The sequence below is a fragment of the Mustela lutreola genome, chromosome X (genome assembly GCF_030435805.1).
Source record: "Mustela lutreola isolate mMusLut2 chromosome X, mMusLut2.pri, whole genome shotgun sequence".
Taxonomy (NCBI): Eukaryota; Metazoa; Chordata; class Mammalia; order Carnivora; family Mustelidae; genus Mustela; species Mustela lutreola.
This window is the reverse complement of record NC_081308.1, coordinates 19,311,919-19,333,827: the sequence shown is the minus strand read 5'-3', so window position 1 is coordinate 19,333,827 and position 21,909 is coordinate 19,311,919. Positions and strand designations below refer to the sequence as shown.

General features: G+C 39.1%; 1 protein-coding gene across 3 annotated transcripts; it reads right to left on the bottom strand.

The window, feature by feature from the left end:
- PRDX4 (peroxiredoxin 4) lies at positions 1–20,442 on the bottom strand. Of its 3 annotated transcripts, XM_059157410.1 has the most exons (8): positions 17,413–17,772; positions 13,700–13,817; positions 10,409–10,525; positions 8,248–8,370; positions 5,896–6,026; positions 4,865–4,899; positions 945–991; positions 1–113 (listed from the first exon to the last, which is right to left on the bottom strand). In XM_059157410.1, the coding sequence occupies exons 1-8, from the start codon at positions 17,654–17,656 to the stop codon at positions 110–112; spliced, it is 819 nt and encodes a 272-aa protein (XP_059013393.1). In that variant the 5' UTR covers positions 17,657–17,772; the 3' UTR covers positions 1–109. The 3 variants fall into 3 exon arrangements, with proteins under 3 accessions (XP_059013393.1, XP_059013394.1, XP_059013392.1); XM_059157411.1 differs by lacking the exons at positions 945–991; positions 17,413–17,772 and adding an exon at positions 19,981–20,442; XM_059157409.1 differs by lacking the exon at positions 945–991 and having other exon boundaries at positions 17,413–17,771.
- Positions 20,443–21,909: the final 1,467 nt, after the last annotated feature.

Genomic DNA, 21,909 nt, shown 5'->3' with positions numbered 1-21,909 from the left:
TGGTACTAAAACGGTGAACTTTATTGAGGACTTTCAAGCATTGAAACCTGAGGAAGTATTTTTCAGTTGAGTTTATCGAAATACTTCAGTTTCCCAGCTGGATCTGGAATTATCTGTTAAAAAAAAAAGCAAATTATTCATTTTTAGAAATTGTTAGTTTTTTTAAAAGTAAAATTGACATATAATATCTTACTAGTTTCAGGCATATATCATAGTGATTCAATATTTTTATACATTATGATCCCCATAATAGGTCTAGTTCTCATCTGTCCTCAAAGTTATTACAATATTGACTATATTCCTTATGCTATACTTTCCATCTCTGTGATTGATTTATAACTGGAAGTTTGTACCTCTTAATCCCCTTCATCTATTTTGTACTTTCTCAACCCACCTCCTCTCTGGCAACCACCAGTATTTATATTTAATATTGTTTGATTTTGTTAGTTCATTTGTTTTGTTTTTTAGAGACCACACTTAAGTGAAATCATATAGTATTTGTCCTTCTCTGACTTATTTCACTTAGCATGGTACCCACTAGATCATCCATGTTGTTGCAAATGAAAAGATTTCATTCATTTTTATGGCCGAGTAATATTCCATCATGTTTATACACATTTTCTTTACTCGTTCATCTCTTGGTGGACACTTGGGTTGCTTTCATATCTTGGCTGTTGTAAATAACGCTGCACTGAACACAGGGGTGCACAGATCTCTTCAAATTGATGTTTGCAAATTATTTAAAAGCCAAAGTACATCGGTAGTAGTCTGATGTTGGTTGCCCATCTCTTGACTAAATAAGATAAAGATGATTTTTGTGTGCCAAATTACATCATATATACAGGAAAAACTGGATTTGTCCTACCTACTAATCTCACCTATCCCAAAGGCAAATTTTGTTAATAAATTAACATCTGTATTCAAGCATCCCAAAATTTACTTACAGCTCTTCTCTTGGCCACCAGGCTTTCATGACATCTTCAGGTTTGATCTAATTAAGTCAAACACATTAAGAGAGCATGGCTACAGATGTTAATGTATTTTTAAAGTTATCTGCTGATGAAATGTTGGTATGCCACAATAACCTGAAAGGCAGCAGTGTGTTCAAATTGATTTTTATTTATTTAAAAATAATTGACTTACAATACTGTGTTAGTTTCAGGTGTATATCATAGTGATTCAGTATTTATATACATTATGAAATATCACCACAATAAGTCCAGTCACCATCTGTCACCATACAATATTATCAACTATATTCCTTGCGCTGTACTTCTCATCCCCATAACTTACTCGTTTTATAACTGGAAAATTATACCTCTTAAATCTCTTCATGTATTTTGTCTATCCCCCTGGTCCCATCCCCTTTGGCAAACAATATTTGGCAATATTGCTCATCTATTTATACCTCTCTGTATCTATGAGTCTATTTCTGTTTTTTTTTTTTTTTTTTTTTTAGGATACATATATAAGTGAAATCATACGAGTATTTGTCTTTCTCTGACTTATCTCACTTAGGATGATACCCTCTGGGTCTATCCAGGTTGCTGCAGATGCTAAGATTTAATTCTTTTTATGGCTGAGTAGTAGTCCACTATATATATATCTTCTTTATCCAGTAAATGGATTTTTTTGAGGTCCAGAATGCAACCTTTTCATCTCAAACTACAAAGTAAAAAAATACTAACATATATGGAGTAGTACGTTCAATCACTAGTGAATCAACACTCTGGGGAAAAAAATGCTCCTTCCTTAACAGAATCACAGCCTTAGAACCCTATTAAATTAAAAAAAAAATTCCAATATGATTTGAGCTCACATTAACTACATTATTTGACAGTTACAGGTAAAGTACATCTGCCCTATACATAAACAGTATTGTTTATGATAGTTCTCTATGCATCTTCTTCAGAATTTGTCTTCAGCATATAGTAAATATTACATAATTTTTCAGGGGTCACTTCCAGGAGTATTCTGTCTTTGCCAGTTTATAATCTCTCTGCACTGAAATTCAATTTGCAAATACTTATGGACTAATACGGCACTGTGTGCCAGTAGTGTGCTGGGCAGTGGGGGATACAAGAATAACCACACTCAAGTCCGTGTCTTTGAGACTTGTCCAACCCTGTGGGGAAGCCGTGTGTGTACACAAGTTTCCGACACAATGCATAATATGATCCTGTATGACACAGGCTAGGCCTAAACGGAGGCTGAGATGGCATCAAGGAAGGCCTCAGAGTGGAGGTGACATTGAAGTTAGTCTTGAAAGATGAGTAGAATTTAGAGAAAGGGTAAGATATTCCAGGCTAAAAACCCAAGTAAAGGCACAAATGTGTGAAAAAGCAGGACTGACTTTGGGAAGAAGTGAGTCAAGGGACGCGGAGGGAACACAGTGTGTGTGTGTGTGTGTGTCAATTGTAGGGAAGATGACCTGGGAGAGATTGGTAGATACAAACAGTGCAAAGGGTTGAAAGCGATGCCAGGGATCTGGCTTTTGTCACTTGACTACTGGAGGGCTGCTAAAAGGTCCTGGCTTGGAGAGTGGCATGCAGTGGAGAGAAGCTGAGGTCAGGGCAACAAATCAGGAGGCCTGTGCAATATACAGGAGAGAAGTGAGGCAGATCTATTTTCAAACTCCTCCAAACTAGCTGCTGCCCTCACCATAGTCACCAAAGACTTCGCATTTCTGTTACTTCACTGTATTCCCATTCTCCATGCCACGTGACACTGGTGTCCCTATTCCCTTCCTCATAGCTCACTCTATTCCTGCCACATGGGCCCTCTTTTTGTTTCTTGAACATGCTAAGTTGGTTCCTGGCCTTAGGACCCTGCCCTTGCTTTTCTTTCTGCACTGCTCTATGCTTGACTTGTTCCCTCTTCACTCATGTTTCAACTTAAATGTCATCTTAAAAGTCTTTTCTGACCACTTAATCCTTCACCCCAGGCACTATCCCACCAATTCTCATCAACCTGTTTCTAAAACCATTTGCCACAATCTAAAATTAGAATTAGAATGTAACTCTGATGGTAGGGACCTTGGCTGTGGTATTCACTAATAAATACCATCTTCCTATTGTAAGAGTTTGAATAGTTGCCATACAGCAGGTGGTCAAGAAATGTTTGTTGAAAGTATGCCCACAGCAACAGCAGAATTGTGGGCTGGGGGTGGGGGAAATGGGGAGATGCCAGTCGAAGGGTATAAGCCTTCAGTTTTAAGATGAGTAAGTTCTGAGCATATCATGTACAGCACAGTGACTATAGTTAATAATACGGTTTTGTGTACTTGAAATTTGCTAAAAGAGTAGATCTTAAGTGTTCTCACCACACACAAAAGAATGTAACTGTGTGAGGTGATGGATTTGTTAATTAATCTGACTGTGATAATGATTTCACAACAGATCAAATCATCATGCTGTTTAGTTTAAGTATCTTTAATTCTGTTTATCTATTTATACCTCAATAAAGCTGACAACAAGAAAAGGAATGCCCAAACACAGTATGTAATTACATATGTGAATTTTTTTTGGTGGGAGAATTCATGGTTTTTTTAATCAGATTCTCAAAGGGGTTTGTGGCCCCTCTAAAAGTTAATCAAATGGATAGTCAATATGTTTTCTGAAATGTAAAACATTCATCCTCTAATACCTTTGTAGTCACTTTGTACCTCTTGGAAGCTCTGGCTCTTCTTTCAGTACAAGCATGTGATTGATGTGAGGATATTCACCACTCCTTGTTGGTTTTGCTACAGCTCTGGGGGAACATCCCCCGACTTTGAAGACCCATCCAGAAATGCCTTCTAAGGCTTCTCAGGCGATGCCTGCAGCTTCTGATTCCTATTTCTATATGGAAGCCTCACAGTCAATAGCTATAGGCTAACCTAATGATTCATGTGTAAATTTAAAGTACTTAGTGCTTAAAGCACCTTTAATGTCTATCTTCATATCTATCTTTGAGATCTATTAGATCTATGTAGAAGTAAATTAATTTGTACTGTAACCTTAACTCTGATCCACAAAGGCAAAGCTGTTTTGCAAACTCTTCAAAAACTGGTTCAGAACCAGTGAAATGTTACTTTACCCAATCCCCAATCTGAGTTAGGTTACAGAGTGAATTTCTACCTCTCATTGTCTATGATTCATGGTATTTTTTGTTGATTTGCTAAAGAAGAAAGTCTTAGGAATCTGTATTTTTCTTTTATCGTAAGATAATGATTTCTTCCTCCAATGCTCTAATATTTGTCAGTTTCCTAACTACAGTTTGTACAGAACTGTTGATTTTTAGAAGATAAACACATTATTTAAAAAAGGTTCAAGCAAGTTTCTGAATTGTATTTTGGCCAGAGACTACTTCAGGGATTGGCTATAAATTATACAGCTTCCCTAAATGAAAGGATATACCTGTTTCAATCTTCCTTCAAACAATAAAGGAGAGAATCATTTAGCCTCAATGTTAATTAAGCCAGATTTTCTCAAAAGTTTACTACATACAGAAAGGTTTGCTTTAGAGTTTTTTTTTTTGGCCCACAATATAGGAAGGAACTCCATACATGATCCCTAAGACTTCTGACTTAATTCTATCAGGTCTCCACTGTTTCTCTCTCTTTTTTTTTTTTTTTTGTTAATGGTATCTCTCTCTTCATACTTGGTTTTAAAATTCACAGCATTGTCTGCCAATTACATTTACTCTGCTTTCTCCAGTTTCAGCTACCTTCTCTACGGTGCAAAGAATGCCTGTACTCTTATGATTTCTGTAGTATGTTCACTTCCTTTACAAAATCAAGGTTCTATTACAAAGAAAGATTATTCTAAGGTTGGCAGTTTTTGGCCCCAGCTATCCCGTTGACAGAAAAATCAGTTTGACTTACGGTTTCACTACCAGGTTTCCAACCAGCAGGACAGACTGAAAGGAACAAAATTGGCAAAAAGACAGTTTAAAAACAGATTTCAGTTCTCTTTAGCAACTCTTGGTTTTTCTTTTACCAAAATGAAACTGAAAAGAGCCTATAACAATGAGAACATTTCTAGGCCACTGAACACTTGACTACTGTTCAGTTGCCTGCTTGCACCAAGAATTCCAGTCATGGAGTTCATCAGCAGGCAGCTAACCTATGTCAATGGTTGCCAATTACATTTAGTTACATTTACAATAGAAGAAACCAAGTTGAGTGTCCGCCTAATAAAGTTGGAAGGTTTGGGAATCTGGTGAATTGACAGGTCAGGGCATGGCAAAAACTTCTCCGAGTTTATGTAAACTTCCAGTATAAGCTTATCTTCTGTTTTCTGCAGTACTGTGTACTGATGCCACAGTTTGCTGTCTGTCAAGTAAGAGTTTAAAATTGCTAGGAGAGTGGCGTTTCCCTTTTATTTAGAATGAACCCTTACTCAGGCACTGAGTTATACTTTTGAAAGGAAAATACATGTTCTGTTTTAGCAAAATCTGACCTTTTCCATTTAGCTACTGAAAAAAGTTGGAGTGAAAGGATGAACTGATAGATTACTAGTGTGATAAGGATCACCTTTGAGGGAAAAAGCTAAGTCAAATAATGTACATATGCAAATAAAACCTCCATGACTAAATATTGCCAGATTGGCACATTTTAAGTTTACAGAAACATAATTTCAAAAACCAGAGTAGCAGAAACTTTTCTCTGTGGACTGTGCAAATAATGACTATTTTTGCCTCTTATTCTGTAAGTAGAATATATTAGTGATACTTTGTTAAAAGCACTTTAAGTAATAACTGGATCTGCTAAGAAGATCAGGTAATAATCTGAAAATAATTAGAGGACTTTGGAATCACCCAAATTACTTTTTGACTAAGAACCCAAATTAATCATGCAATCATCTCTCAAATGAAAAAAATCAAAAGGCTAAGATGCTTAGAAGGAAAGGGTACCTTCTCCATGTTTGTCAGTATACTGGAATGCTTGAACCAAACGCAGTGTCTCATCCACTGATCTACCGACAGGAAGGTCATTCAGAGTAATCTGCCTTAGGATTCCTTTGTCATCAATAATGAAGAGACCCCTGTAAAACACAAGAGTGGTACAGATGAAGTCATTTCATCTCAATTAAGACAAACATTAGTTAACCTGCTTGACTGGTGTACACATATGCAAACACACCCTCCCCATACCCACGCTTATCCGCTGTATAATTTGGAAATATCATTGTCAAATGGTAGCTTTAAAATTTGTTTTTGTGTAAGCAATGTACTGTTATATTTCTATTTAAATCTTTATGAGCACTAGGTTTGGGATTTTACTATTCACTATTATTGAAATTATGAATCTACATAGTAAAGTCTTCCTCTGGGTGAAGGAGTGATCTGTCTTCTCACTGGTTGTTTAGAACTCTTTGTATTTCCTTTTCCAGAGGTGGAAAAGGCAAAATTCTTAATACAAGCAAAGTTACCTTTCCCTCTAAATATGTGTATGTGTGATTCACTTTTTTGGCCTAGGGAATAATGGAATAGTTTAATTGAAAAGACCTGCTATTGAGATGGAATGGCATTGCAAGAGTTAAAGCAGACCAGAGAAAAATGAAAATTTCCAAAGGACTTTACCATCTTTATTTCAACCCAATACTTGGTTTGGATTTCAACCCAATACTTGGTTTAGAAAAAGATTTCAGGGACTTGGGCTAATTGCTTGAGTACAAGTATTATACATAATAATGAGATCTATTTTTAATAGAAATACATGCAATTACTTATTACATGAAATTTTGTTTTATAGTCATATTAAACATTGCTAAAATATTCCTGCTTATCTTACAACATATTTTTTAATAAATTTTTTTATATTTTCAATATATTTTTTTAATATCATTTTTAATGATGTCTGAACTAACTAGCGCTCCCTCTCCTTGGACTAGTTCAACTTGGCCAAACTCAGGCAAAACTGTTAACTATTATTCCTATGGGTGTTCTTTCTTGTAGCTACTTTTACAGTAGAAAATGGTTGTTAATGGTGATGAAGTCTGTTCTCAAGTAAGTGAGTCTGTTGTGACAATTTTAACTTACTTTGGTAACACACATCATACCATCACATACCAAACAAAAGCAAATATGCCTTGGGTGCCTGGGTGGCTCAGTTGGTTAAACAGCTGACCTTTGATTTCAGCTCAGGTCATGACCTCGGGGTTACTTGGTTTTACTTGGTTAATGCTCAAATAATTAAAAAGTGTAAAATAGCTTCAGTCTTTATAGTGGCATATTTACTCTTTGGGAATTAACTTAAGTCATAAACTCTATGAAAGGAGAAAAGATGAAAGAGTTAGCAAGTACAAAAAAAAAGAAACTATTGGTAGTGACACCTGATACAATATGAATGAACCTTGAAAACATTATGCTAAGTGAAAAGGTTCATCATAAAAAAGCATATATTGTAGGATTCCATTTAAATGAAATGTCCAGAATAGGCAACCAGAGAGACATGAAGTAGATAAGTTGGTTGCCCAGGGCAGGGGTATGGCGATTGTAGGAAAGGAAGAGTAACTGCTATGGGTATGGGGTTTCTTTTTAGAGTAATGAAAATACTCTAAAACTGATTGTGGTGATGGTTGCACAATTCTCAGGCTATACTAGAACCCACTGAATTGTATGGTTTAAATGAGTAAGTTGTATGTGAATTATATCTCAATAAAGCTGTTATTAAAAAACATAGGATTATAAAATACTGGCACCTTCACATAAAACATTCTAAAAAAGAAACAATTAGCAGTGTAAAGCAAATTGACAATATAATTATAACAAAATTACAATTCTTTTCAGTTAAAGTTTTCCTTTTATCAAAGACTTCTAATGGCACTTCCTTAATTTGTCCCAATCCCCAAGGCACAAGTTTGCTAAATACTAGGATATCTGTATTTAGAAAAACCATTACTGGAGTCATTTTAGAAAAGAGGAAAAAGAAACAGGCAAGGAATTTGGGTACTGGATTCAAGTGTGGGCTCTGCCATTAACTGGTTATATAACTTTGGCTAAATTCATGGAATTCTATGAATCTGTTTATCTGTAAAATGACAGGGTTGGTCAAAGACCTCTAAATAATCTTCCAGCTTTAACAGATTCCAATACTCACTTAATTTCAGTAGAGCACTCACCAATTATTTTAAACAGTATCTACATTTTTGCAAATAGAGCAAATAATTCTTCTTGATCAAACCTTGTATCTTTTAACTCCATTTCAGGGAGGATTACAAATAATATTTGGATTTGTCATAATATAAAACCAGTGGAAGGTACCTAAGGGTATGGCCTGAGTCCTCCAGATAAACACCATAGTCCTTTGAGATTTGATGGGCCAGATCTGAAAGAAGTGGAATCCTTATTGGCCCAAGTCCTCCTTGTCTGCGAGGGGTATTAATCCTGTAACAAACAAAACATTACCACTCAGAAAGAAGTAAACATATGGATCCAAACAGCACTATTAGTCTCCGTCACACACATATGAATGAACACAAAACACACACTTTCTTTCTCTAACAAAAAACAAGCTAATACATATTTTATTTTTCCCCTTTACTCCAGACTTTGTATATTCATTTCCTTTAAATAAATATGGAGATACTTATCACATTTCTAAAGTATTTACATGCTGTATTTTGCCAACCTCTATTGCTAGACATTTAAACTATTTCCATTTTTCTTTTGCTTTTATCAACACCACTGGAAACATCGATGTATTCTCAACTTTGCATACTTATTTGATTAATTCCTAGAAGAAGAACTGATGGATCAAAGGATATGCACTGTCATAACCTTAGAGTTGTGATCACAAGACAAAGCTTGAGAGATAGAATACAACTGGATGATACTTTAATATTCTGAGACAAAGGAATGCAAAGTCCACTTGAAGCAGGGAAGGAAGTTAGGTATAATCTCAGACACATCGGTCTTCAGATTGAAGCATTTTTACTTGAAACCAGGGAATGTGGGTGTCCTAGTGGGACAGAGCAGCTAGCAAACAAGGAAATACTGCTCTAGATGTCTGCAGCCCCAGTTGTGATATCCAAGTAGAAATCTCTGGTTGATATGTAACCTATCCAGCTCAGATTGTATCTCCCCAAAATTCTTGAGAAGCCAATCCCAAATTATTTGGGAGGATATAACTTTTTCCCTAGTGGATTTATGTTGTAATCCTACAAAGATTTAGAATTACTTATAGAAGCGACGAAGCAAATTAAACTCATTGTTTTCACTTTGTGATTCTAATTTAAAATGTATAATGTGAAATTTTATTTAGTTTATAAATAATAAGGAAACATTTTTAAAGGACTTAAGGCATGCCATATTTGTCTATTAGATTTGCAAGAATTAAGTTCTTGGAAGTTTTATCTGAAAATTGAGATAGTTAAAGGAAATCAAATAAATATATAACTACATTTAAAAATACTTGAGAAAATTAATTACTTAAGAGAACATAAATTAAATTGTAGATCCTTACCAGTTAAAATTGTTGTTATATATATATCTATATATAATTGTAAGTGGATTAAGTAGTTTTGAATTTGTTATTTTAATGAAATGAATATTAACTTAAAACTAAGATAATTCTAAACCATCTTTATTGTGCATAAAATCTTATGCACAGAATTGTGGAGATGAAAAATTCACATCAACACACACATTTCAGATTTTGAAACATACTGCTCTTCAGAATGATTAACCAACTGTATGTGTGAGAAGACCATTTCTTCAGACCTTTGTCATCACTGGATGAAATTTTTCAATATTTAAAATCTTCGCCAATCAGATAGGGAAAAGATGGCATCTCTTGTCATTTTATTTTATTTTATTTTTTTCTTGTCATTTTAATTTGCAATTCTTGGCAATTATTCAGGTGAAACATCTTTTCATGTTTAATGAGTTTAAAAAACATTCAGAAATTAAGAAAATCAGTGTGTCTTGAAAAATAATTATAAAAGCTATTTTGAGTTTGACTTTTAATACTAGACAACTATGTAACAGAGAAATGGAATTTTAAAGAATTTTTTCCCTTCAGATTAAGGCTACCCAATTTATCATAATGAAGTAATCATACAACTCAGTGGTGTTTGTTATGGCTATTATGTCTTTTGCAGTGAGCTTTTTTCCCAAGTTAGAAATGTCCTATAAAAATCCTTAAGCATTTTTGCCATAACTTCATTGAACTGGTAGCTCTCAGATATATCTATTCCCAACTGTCTGATAACTACATTCTAAAGCACCAGATTGGCTCAGTTGGTAGAGCACACAAGTCTTGATCTCAGGGTGAAGAGTTCAAGCCCCCACATTGGGTGTGAAGCCTACTTAAAATAAAACTTAAAAAACCCCTATATTCCTATCACAATGAGAGTTGTTTGCTTATAATCGAAAAGTGAATCCATTCTTTTTCCTATAAATGCTTAAGTGTAAAGATACAAACCAGGCCAAGTGGGTAAACTGTGAATCCACAGAGCATGCTACCACTTCAGCATTTATAGATCTGAATTCTTCAATCCTGTCACCAAAGGCGATGATTTCAGTTGGACACACGAAAGTGCTGAAAGTTAAAAAAAAATTTTAGTATTCTCAAAATATGCATATGCTTGAAGTTTCAAATGACTTAGTTTTTACAAACACCTTTATAACACCTATATAATATGCATATATAAAATGCATATCAAGAACAATTATATATATGAGCATTGTCATGATGTAGCTGTCTAGACGATTTGATCAAATATCATTTAATTAAAAATGTGTATTACAGAGTTCACAATTACATCTCAATAAATGTTTATTTTTATAACTTAATGGATCCGTGGTCAACCAATGTTCCCTTCTCCGTTATATAACAATGCTTTATATTTATATAGTGCTTTACAGCTTCCAAAGGATCTACACAAATTTTCCATCATACCACTCCTTTTCTATATTCCTATACCACCCCTATGAGCTAGATGCACTGATCTTTATTTCAGAGATAAGAAAATGCTCTTCCATCCTCCTTCCCTTTCTTGATAAGGTCCTCTTCTACCTTGTCTCCCAGTCCTGTTGTCAGAAGGGCGTGTTTAGAGAATATTACCTTAGGGTGGTATTTTCTGAACCATCACAGGGACTTTATGGAATTTTAACAAACGTTTTAAACAAGTGGAGTAAAAAATACAAGAATACTTTATATACAGGAAGGTTAAGACATGAAACATACGTGTACATACACATGCATATCTATGTGTGTTTGTGTTCAGGAGTGATACTAAAAATATTGAACAACCTTAACTCGAAGTTGGCTTTACCTCTGGAGGTTTCTGAAAAGGACCAGGTGGGAGGGGCAACTTGGGGAGGAGGTTGGGAAATTGGCTATTTACTATTTCGTATGGAAGTGTTTCAGGATTTTAAGGATCATGGCTGTACTGGTGTTTACAGACTGAATGATACCCTGTATGTATATGTCAGTGTATTGAGTGGCAATAAAAAATGGTTTTGTACTGTGTACAGGTCATGGTCAAGAAAGTCAGAAGAACACAGACTTAGGGGACAAATTCCTCTTGCAGCCCAATACAGGCTTTTTGAAGGTTTCAGTTGTTCAAATGTAGGACTGCCACATGCACGCAGACAGTTCTAAGATTATATCCCTGGAAACCTGGGCTACAATATGTATTTTCAATATTTTTCCAAAGGTAGGAATGGTTGGCCCCTGCGTGCCTTCCAACAAATGCTAGTTAGAGACATATTTATCCAACTTCTTAGTGAAGACAGAAAAAAAGTTCTAGTAGAACACTAAAGGGTGGGCGCCTGGGTGGCTCAGTGGGTTAAAGCCTCTGCCTTCGGCTCAGGTCATAGTCCCAGGGTCCTGGGATCGAGCCCGGATTCAGGCTCTCTGCTCTGCAGGGCGTCTGCTTCCTCCTCTCTCTCTGCCTGCCTCTCTGCCTACTTGTGATCTCTGTCTGTCAAATAAATAAATTAAATCTGTTAAAAAAAAAAGAAAACTAAAGGGTTACATTTTTGACTTTCACACATGCAGACAGTGGCAAATGCCTCAGAACTCTTCCTTTCTAACCAGGCCCAATCTGGCATCTCAGAGAAACAGAAAGAAGTGATCTTAGCTTCTTGCCCCAGGAGGCCATTGGTGACATCATTCTTTAGATATGTCTTATTCATTATGGAGTTTAAAGTAATAGTGGGAGAAACAGGATATTTGTCTGCTATATTAGACCAATCTCAAAACTCATGTTTAGCATCCTGTATATTTAAAAGATGTTAAAGTTTTGCTTTTATAACAACATGAATTTAGAAGGCCTATCATTTTTTAATATTAAAATTTTCGGGGCGCCTGGGTGGCTCAGTGGGTTAAGCCGCTGCCTTCGGCTCAGGTCATGATCTCAGGGTCCTGGGATCGAGTCCCGCATCGGGCTCTCTGCTCGGCAGGGGCCTGCTTCCCTCTGTCTCTCTCTGCCTACCTCTCCATCTACTTGTGATTTCTCTCTGTCAAATAAATAAATAAAATCTTTAAAAAAAAAAAAATAAATAAAATTTTCACTTCTTGTTTCTATTAGAAATTAAGTTATATCATACATTTCAGCTTGTCAGGCCACAGTACAAGTGGATTAGAAAGAAGGAAGTTCTTGCTAGTTTAAAAGATTATGTATTATTCACATTTATGAACTGGTTTACTCTCAATGAACTAATTTTTCTGAGAATTTTTCCTATTTGGATTAGAGTAGGGGTTAGCAAACTTCAGTCCACAGGCCAAATCCAGCCTATCTTATTTTTTGTAAGTAAACTTTCAATAGAAAACAATACTCATTCATTTGTGTATAGTCTCTGGCTGTTTTTGTGCTACAGTGGCAAAGCTGAATAGTTGCAAGAGATCACAAGGCAAAAAAATATTTACTATGTGGCCCCGTATAGAAAAAGTTTGCTCACCTCTGGCCCAGAGACAATCTATAGAGATAAGCTTAAGTATACTCTTCTGTAAGTTTAAGGTTTTATTTACACAGTTCTAGGACAGTCCTAATGGAAAAAAGACCTTAATATACAGTGGCAAAATAGAAGAAAGTTCTCTTTTTTATAGCCAAAAAATATATTCAAATAGAAAAAAGAAAAAGTCAGGATAAGTCTCTTTTTGTTATCTTTTCAAATTCCATGGAATTTGAAGAACACTCCAGATAAAACTATATCCTCGATAAAACTAAAGCTGCAAGAGTATTTGAGTCAACTTTTTATCTGAAGTGCTATCTGAGTTAAAGAGAAAATTCCCCCCAACAAGCATAATTTATATAAATAGGCATTATTTCTTAAGCATATGCAGTATTTTCAGGAAAATGTTCAAACCACAGAAAAGCAATAGATGCAGCAAATAATAAAAGTGTAAAGAGCTAATTTTCTAGTTAAGAGAGAGAAATAGATTTGTGGCCTAAGTCTTGCTATTAAGTGCTATCTAAAATATCCATTTTCTTGCCTTAGCAGGTATAGCTTTATAGCTTAATATAATTGTAGCCTTCCTTTCTTTGATGATGACATTACAAAACAATTATGTAGATTTAAGTATAAGGCATTGGGGACAATGCCTTTTGGTTCTGAAATATATGGTAGATGTTACCTTCTTGAAAAAATTTGTATCAGCTTGTCTTTTTGGAACCAAGAACTAAATAAAATAATTTGTACTTGATGTTCTTGAATAATGATTGATAATGACTGCCGACGTTTTAGGACCTGTACATGTATTACTCACAAATCAAGTGGGTAGAAGAAAAAAACCAGGTATTTCCCACGATAATCAGTCAACTTGAGCTCCTTGAATTCTCCATTTATCACAGCTGTTCCTTCCCAATAAGGTGCTGGCTTGGAAACTAAGAAAGAGAAACATATGATGTTCTACAACACTGAGAAAATTGGATGACAGAAAGACATCTTCAGGAAATCACTAAAAATTAAGGATTCTACACCTTTGCATCTCTTCAGCAATCTGGTGAAGCTTATGGACTTTTTCTATGGATAGTGTTACTGAATGCATAAAACAAAATATATAGAAATACAAAGGGAGCCAAGTATATTAAAATGTAATTATCAAAGTAATAGAAAAAAACCTGGTGATAATAGTAATACTTTTGCCCTTTTATTAACACTTTCAGACTTCAAGATCTATGAAGTGCCTGGGTTACTAAGTTGAGCAGCTGATTATTTTTGGCTGAGGTCATGATCTCTGGGCTTGAGGGTGTGAGACGGAGCCCTGGGTGAAGCCCCACTCACTTCTCTCATGCTTCTTCCCGAGTGCAGAGTCTGCTTGTCCCTCTCCCTCTGACCCTCCAGGCAAGCACAGGAGTGCGTGCGTGCTCTCTCCGTCTTTCTCAAATAAATAAAAGCTTTAAAACTGCAAGATCTGGCAGTGGTCTAGTAACTGTCTATGACAGTGATGAGTGTAAATTTTATTGCAGGATACCTGCAATTATGTGGCATAAAAATATCTGCGATTCTCTTGGCAATATGTATAAGCAAGTACTGCTGAAGCTAGTGTGATTTGTTGCTGATGTTCATAATGGAAGGAAATTCTAAATTTCAGTTGTAGATTAGTGAAAATAGATTTTGTTTTTCTATGCATGCTCACAGACCCCTCTACATTCTATCCCTGCACTAAATCCTACTGGATACTTCACTATAGCCCCTCCAAGTTAATGAACTTCCTACAGTTCAAATAATTACGATTTTCCTCTTTCTAATGACAGTCTTTTAGATGTACTCATTTAAATATTTGTCCAGTTTCCCACATTCACACAGAAGACCTGCTCAAGGAGTAGGAAATCTGCAAATGTCAGGTGAGAAGTTTAAAATCCCAGACCATGGGATTATTTTCCCGAGGGCTCTGAAAGAGGAGACCCCCTTGAACAGGTTTCAAGTGACCTGATGGAAACTGAATGGTTCATGCTACTCTCTTGTATGGGCATGCTGTAATTCTAGCCAACATGCTTTCATCATAATGTAGCTTGATCTTCTGTTAACACATTCAGCACTTAACTTTCAGAGTCTACATATATTGAAGCCAACACCCAATTCCAAATTTAAGGTTCCTAGAAAGTAAGGTTTACAACAGCTAGCATTTTTGACCACTGTGAGAATAAAGACAAAGTTAAGATGAATTTTTCTGTGAAGCTAATATATAACACATGATTATGTATCTTGAGCCAGCAGCCTCCCTCTTATAAATATTCTGATCTAATTAGGTAAAGGCCATGAGGGAGAATTGGACAGAGGGGAACTGAACTATATATGCTTTGTATACATTACTGAAAATGCTACTCAAGTGTGAGGTTATAATTGTAATGATCTGTTAAAATGGCACTCCTTAGTGATTTTAGCATATAGGAAATACCAACTCTGAAAAATAATTTTTTTCTGAAAATTGTGATTTTGGAAATTTGGGGTTTTTGACTTAAGAACTGCAGTGTTCTAATAGTTTTTTTGATGGCGTCTTTAGGGTTTTCTATATATAGATTTATGTTACCTGCAAATACTGGAAGTGTTATTCAACGAAAAAAACCTCATCAATTATATGGTTAAAAAGACTGCAATTACTTTACTAAGATCTATAAATGGAATTCCCAAAGCAACCCCTTGCATCTGTTAAAAAATAACAACTGTCCCAAATATAAATAGCAGAGTTAACAAAGATTCTGGCAAATGCAGAGCAATAAAGAAGAATGTTTAAATCCCTTCTTCCCATATCTGCCCCTCCCATCAATTTAACTACTGTTAACATTTTCATGTCTTTTCCTTTCATTCTTTCTTAAACACACAAATTTGGATCATGTTGCACCCATTTTTAAAAAGGGAACAGTAATGAGAACTGAGTAATATATGGAACTGTTAAATCACTGTATTGTATGCCTGAAACTAATGCAACACTGTTTGTTAACTACACTGGAATTAAAGCTGAAAAAAAAGGCGGGGTGGGGGGGAGAGTAAATCATGAACAGTTATTCATGTTACTAAAATTTGTTTAAAATTTAATGGCTCTGTAATATTCCATTTTATGAATAAAAGTCCTCATATCTTTAATTCTAGATAAGCCTACATGTGACACAGAAATGCAACAGATATCTAAACTTTGAAAAGGTTTGCTGGTAAAGGGAAATTTATTATTACTATTTTTTTGCTTCCATGAGCAGACTTGGATGGAATTTGTGTCTTATGGGATATTTATGTCATGCCAGTAAATACTTAACTGGCTGCCATATTTCAAAATATCTTCCCAAGCCAAAGAAAAGCAACAGGACTTGGAAATACTATGATTTTAAAAGTGCAAGACTGGATCTTTAAAAACAAAAATCCAAGAGTAACTTCCAGTTAACTTTCAGTAGGAAAGAACTGCCAATGTGTAAGGAGGCAAAACAGTTTTTCTCATTTATCACTCCCATTCCATCCCAAGTTATAACAACATCCTGTTTAACACTGGGGATTCGTAATTGTGAGGTATTACTTTTGTTACTGAATACACACAGGGAACATGCTGTAATTGAACCAAATATGTATCTACAGAATGCCAAATGATCCATAGGAAAAGCTGATTATTTAAAAGTAAGCAAAGTGGTAATGGTTATCCTTTGGCCCCTGGCCACTTCTTTTTGGCCAATCTTAACATCCAGATGCAGGAGGCCACAACTTTCTCAGTATCTAGTCCGACGTGTCCTTCCTGAAAGTGGCCATTAGCTGTGTACACTCGACAGAAATGCAAATAACCAAAGGCCAATTTGGCAGGAATCAAATTTGCCACAAGGTTTATCATCAACCCAAATGCATTACTTCCAACCTCGCCCCCTCCCCCACACTTTCTTACAAAGAACCTCGCAAGTATACCCTGTAAGAAGTTCTTCATTTTTGAGAAAAACAAAGAATACCCATTAACTATACAGATTTTGGGGAAGGTGGCTTCTAATAGTCTTTATCAGAAGCAACAACAAAAGAAAGAAAAATGAATGGTTTGCCCTCCGGAGCATTTTGGTTAGCCACTTTCCTGTTTAATTCAACTTTCTGTGAAACATTATTCAACTTTTTCAATGTATTCTTCCCTGTAATAGTACTTGAAAATAGAGGCGATGTGCTGCAGGTACTTTTTGATATCTGAGGAAGTGTTTCAGTTTGCACAACATCCTGATGCTTACAAATTCGGGGCCGGGGCCACCCTCTTACCCTCATCTGCGGTTTTGCGGTAACCACTACTTCTTCCAAAATCGGATTCGTGGAACCCATCCTTTTCTTCACAGCTGGAACCCCTCTCTATCTCCCTACCCCCACCCCCAGGCAGGCCGGGCCAAGGGCCTAAGGCCACCCATAGGGTGCCGCCCAAGCCAGGCCCCCAGGTACTACCATGGTACACGTGTCTCCCGCCCTCTCCACCTCCCGCCTCCCTTTGCCAGCCCCCACCCTCCCTCTAGGCGGGGCACCACCTACTCTTGGCTTTGCTGAGGTGCAGGGAGTGGTCGCCGACTGAAACCCGGGACGCCTCCCCTGGGTACACTTGTCCACCCGCGTAGAAGTGGCACTCCTCTTCGCGGGTTCGGGGCCTCTCTTCTGCCTCCCAGCCTCGCTGAGCTCCGGCGGGCAGCAAGAAGAGCAGCAGCGGCAGCAGCAGCAGCCTTCGGCTCCGGCCACAGGCCGGAGTCGTCGTGGCTAGCGGCTGCAGCGGCGCCTCCATGACCACGCGACTGCAAACACCCGGCCCTTGTCGCGAGCGCGACTTCTCCCGCCGTCAGGGAGCTACAACCGCGCGCCCGACGCCCGCGTGAGCCTGGGCGCGGCCTCGCGAGACCTACTCCGCCCCCACCCCGCCCCGGCCCCCGCCTTGTTCCCTGCTCCACCCTCCTCCCCCTTTCCCCGCCACGTGGGCTCCAGCCCCGCCTGCTCGCCCGCAGCCGGACTTTGCGCCTGCGCCCTGGGCGGACCAGGGCCGCGGAGTTTAGCCCAACTCTGGGAGCGGAAGCTGCTCAGTGGCTTTGCGCGAGTGGTCAGAAGCGCCCCCACCCGCGGTAGTTTGAGGTATCCTTCCACGCCTATCTCTTCCACAAAGCCTCACCACCGCACGTCACCCCCGAAGTGAAACTGACTTAGCTGCCTCTGAGTGGCTTGAATTTTTGTACTTCTCTCGGTTTTTCCTCAAAGCGGCATGTGTGAAAAGTGCCAGGACTACTTGCTCAAGCTGTAGCCCTTTTAAGTCCCCGGAAAACTTGGGAGAAGAAAGGTCTAGCCATTTACTCTTCTCAAGCAGCCAAGAGCAAACAGACGGCTTGGTGACTTAAGCCTGTCTCAAAGGTTTTTTTTTTTTGTTTTTTTTTTTTTTTCTTCTGTAACTTAAAGCTTGAGAAGTTGCCAGAAAACCTGACTTTTTTCCCCAACACAGCGTTTCTCCATCTTCTGATAATTACCCCTTCACATTATGGGAGCCTTCAGTAGCCCTTACGCTCCCCAGGATTCCTTCTAGCTTCCCGTGAGCATTTCTTTCTGAACCCCCGCAAAATTCATCCTGTTTCCTCCATTAGACTGTCAGCTGAAATCGCTGTGTAATTCATCTTTTTTCCCCCGCGGCGCCTGGCACTCTGAGCATTTGCTATACTAAGAAGTTGATTTTATAAATGGCACCCAGTGTTCTCAACAGCCTGTCTTAGCTTCTAGTGGCTTTTGCGTATTATATCCTTGCTCCTGTGACAACTCTTTGAAGCATATAGGAAACTTGAGCTTTTCCAAACTCAACCCTTAACCCCAGTCCAGCCCTTTGTATACCTTGGAAGGGTTTGGTGGGAATAGGGCTGAAGGTCCCTGGCACCCTACCCGCCCCCCCCCCCCGCCCCCTTTTTTCCCTTCAGACCCCCAGGTCCTCCCCCCGCCCCGCGGATGCTTGCGCCTGCGCTCTAAGGCCAGACCCTGGCTACGGTGGGGTTGCTAACTCCAGGAAGTCCAGTTAGTGGCGTCCACCGTGTCCCGCCCGCCCTCAGCGTTGTTTTTGACGCTGCGGGTCCTCGAAGGCCCATCTCTTCTACAAAGCTTCGCTGGAGATGGCCTCCGGCCCTTGCTGGTGACTGGTATTCAGCACTCCTGTTTTAGATCCTCTCACCCTTGGGTGCTCAGCTCTCTGCGGAAGCCTGGCTACCGCGTGCCATCCTGCCCCCACAACAAACCATCCTGCCCGAGAACGGTTTGCATTTTATACCTTTAACATTTACTCTCCTTTTCCTTGCAGTGGGCGGGTGAATAGAGACGAGTCTCCTCTCCCGTTGCATCCCTTTTAAGTCCTGAGAAAACTTGAGGAAAGGTCTAACCTGAAAAGCAGTATCTGGAGACCATTTATTCTCTTCCAGTGAGAAAGGACTCTCCCAGCTGGAAAGTCAGTTCCATGACTTAAGACTGTCTCAAGGTGTGTATAAGTTTTAAAAATTAAGACTTGGTAAGTTCCCGGAGAACCCTTTCTCCCAGCACAGTGTTGTTCATGTTCTGATAATTAACCCCATCATTTGCCCATTTGCTAGGATGGCAGGTGAGAAGTGGGGGGAGAGATACCACACTCACCGGAAAGACAGCGGCCACTGGCAGCCCTTATGCCCCACCCCCATCCTTTCCATTTTCCCCGAACTCCTGTCATTTTTCTGAATTCTGCAGAAGCCAACCTAACAGTTTGTTTTTCTTCTACTAGACAGCTCTTTGGGGTTGGAATTGATGTGTAATTCATCTTTGTTTCCCAAGGCACCGGCACTCTGTGTTTGCTGTCGTAAGCTCTTGATTCCCTAAATGACACCTAATGTTCCCAACAGCCTGTCTTAGCTTCCAGTTGCTTTCACAAATTATATCCTTGCTTCTTGTGACAGCTCTTTGAGACAATAGGAAACCTCCCTTTTGGACTCCTCTCTCACCCCAGCCCTGCCCATTTTAGGCTCTGGTTTTTGTTTCTTGACATCTCTTTCCTGTGGGCAGAGGAGGAAAATATGACACTACCTCCCTTTCCTGAGGTGGGGGGAAGCTTGTCCTTACCCATAACATTGTCTGTCGGCTCTTCACTTTCGGGAGGCCCGTAGGTAGGAGTCCTCTGACGAGGTTGCTCTCGTTGTTCCCATTCTTCTCCTTCCCTGGCCTCCTGTTCCACATGGAAGGGGAGTGGGATCCGAGAGGTTCGGGACTGAGCCCCCGGGATTCGGCTCAGGCCTATGCCCCGAGGTCGGCTTCTGTGTTCCATCCTGACTGCTAGATAGTCACGAAGCCTCAGTGAATTCTAGGCCCTAGTCTGGGCCTCTAAGTTTGAGAACTGGGAGAGGAAGCTTGGGGAGAATGTTATTTCCTGACACCTCTGTTCTAGGCTGAGCTGAGGTGCCCCAGTTGGCAGCTGGAGCTGCCCACCAAGTGGGCCCAGTGACCCTCCTGCCCACTGGAGAGAGTGGCCAGGTCGGCCAGCTCTCACGCACTAACTCCCCTTAGCTCCCCTGGAACTCCTTGGCAGCTGACATTCTGGTTGGCAGCTGCTCTGAATCCTTCTGGCCAATGATCTCTCCTGAGCTCCTGCCTTGGGTAGGCAGACATTGTGTTGTCACAGTGGCAGTCACAAAGGAGCTAGAGGAGGGGGCCCTGCCCCCAGGGCACTGATCATCCTGCTGGAGTCGGCTGTCCATATTAATAATACAAAATTATCAGGCACGGGGGTGATTCTATATATAGGATGACTCTCAGAAATACCTGAGGAGCTTAAACACATTCAGGTGTACTGACCAAGCCCTAGAAATGATTATTTAAAAAACATTTTATTTATTTATTTGACAGAGAGTGAGAAAGCACAGGCAGGCAAAGCAGCAGCAGGAGAGGGAGAAGCAGGCTCCCCACCGAGCAGAATGCCCGATGTGGGGCTTGATCCCAGGACCCTGGGATCATGACCTGAGCTGAGGGCAGTTGCTTAACCAACTGAGCCACCCAGGCACCCTAGAAATGATTATTTAAGAGTCCTTTGGAGGGGGGGGGTCCCAGGAAGCTACGCCTTCACAAATGGTGTGTCTGGTTAAGAACCACTGTTGATGGAGGGTAAGAGCACAGATTGTGGAGTCAGCCGTGTCTAGGTTCCAGTCTGAGCTCAGTCACCTATTGGCCTTGTGGTCTTGGGAAACCATATTTAACCTCTCTGAGCCTGAGTTCCATCTGTAGATGGGAGGCATTAATATCTTCCCTCTGTTGTAAAACTGATATTATACAAGTTTCATGATATAAATGTAAAACTTGAGTTGGACTGTGGGCCAGACTTAGGACTCACTTGTGAAGCATATGACAGGAGAAATGCTTTGTGACTTCAGAGGTTTGCTCATAAAAAAGATAGTTTCTGTCTTGCGTTAAGACTATTCGGGGGCACCTGGGTGGCTCAGTGGGTTGGGCCTCTGCCTTCGGCTCAGGTCATGATCCCAGGGTCCTGGGATCGAGCCCCACATCAGGCTCTCTGCTCTGCAGGGAGCCTGCTTCCTCCTCTCTCTCTGCCTGCCTCTCTGCCTACTTGTGATCTCTGTCAGATAAATAAAGAAAAAATCTTAAAAAAAAAAAAAGACTATTCATGCTGGGGGAAGACTTTCTGTCCAAACTTTTTTCCAAGGAAAATTCATAAAAAATGTAATTTAAAACTTTTAAATGTGTAATTCAGTGGTTTTTAGCATAGTTATCATGCTGTGCTTTGTGCTTACCAGTATTTAATTCCAGATCATTTCCATCACCCCCCAGAAGAAATTGTATGCTCTTTGTGGTTGATTCCTCCTTTCCCTGTAGCCCCTGGCAGTGGCTAATCTGCTTCCTCTCTCCATAGATTTGCCTATTTTTGACATTTCATCTTCATATAAATGGAATCTTACAATGTGTGACCCTTTGTGTCTGGTTTCTCTCACTTAAGTATAGTGCTTTCAAGGCTCATCTGTGTTGTAGCATGTACTGGTACTA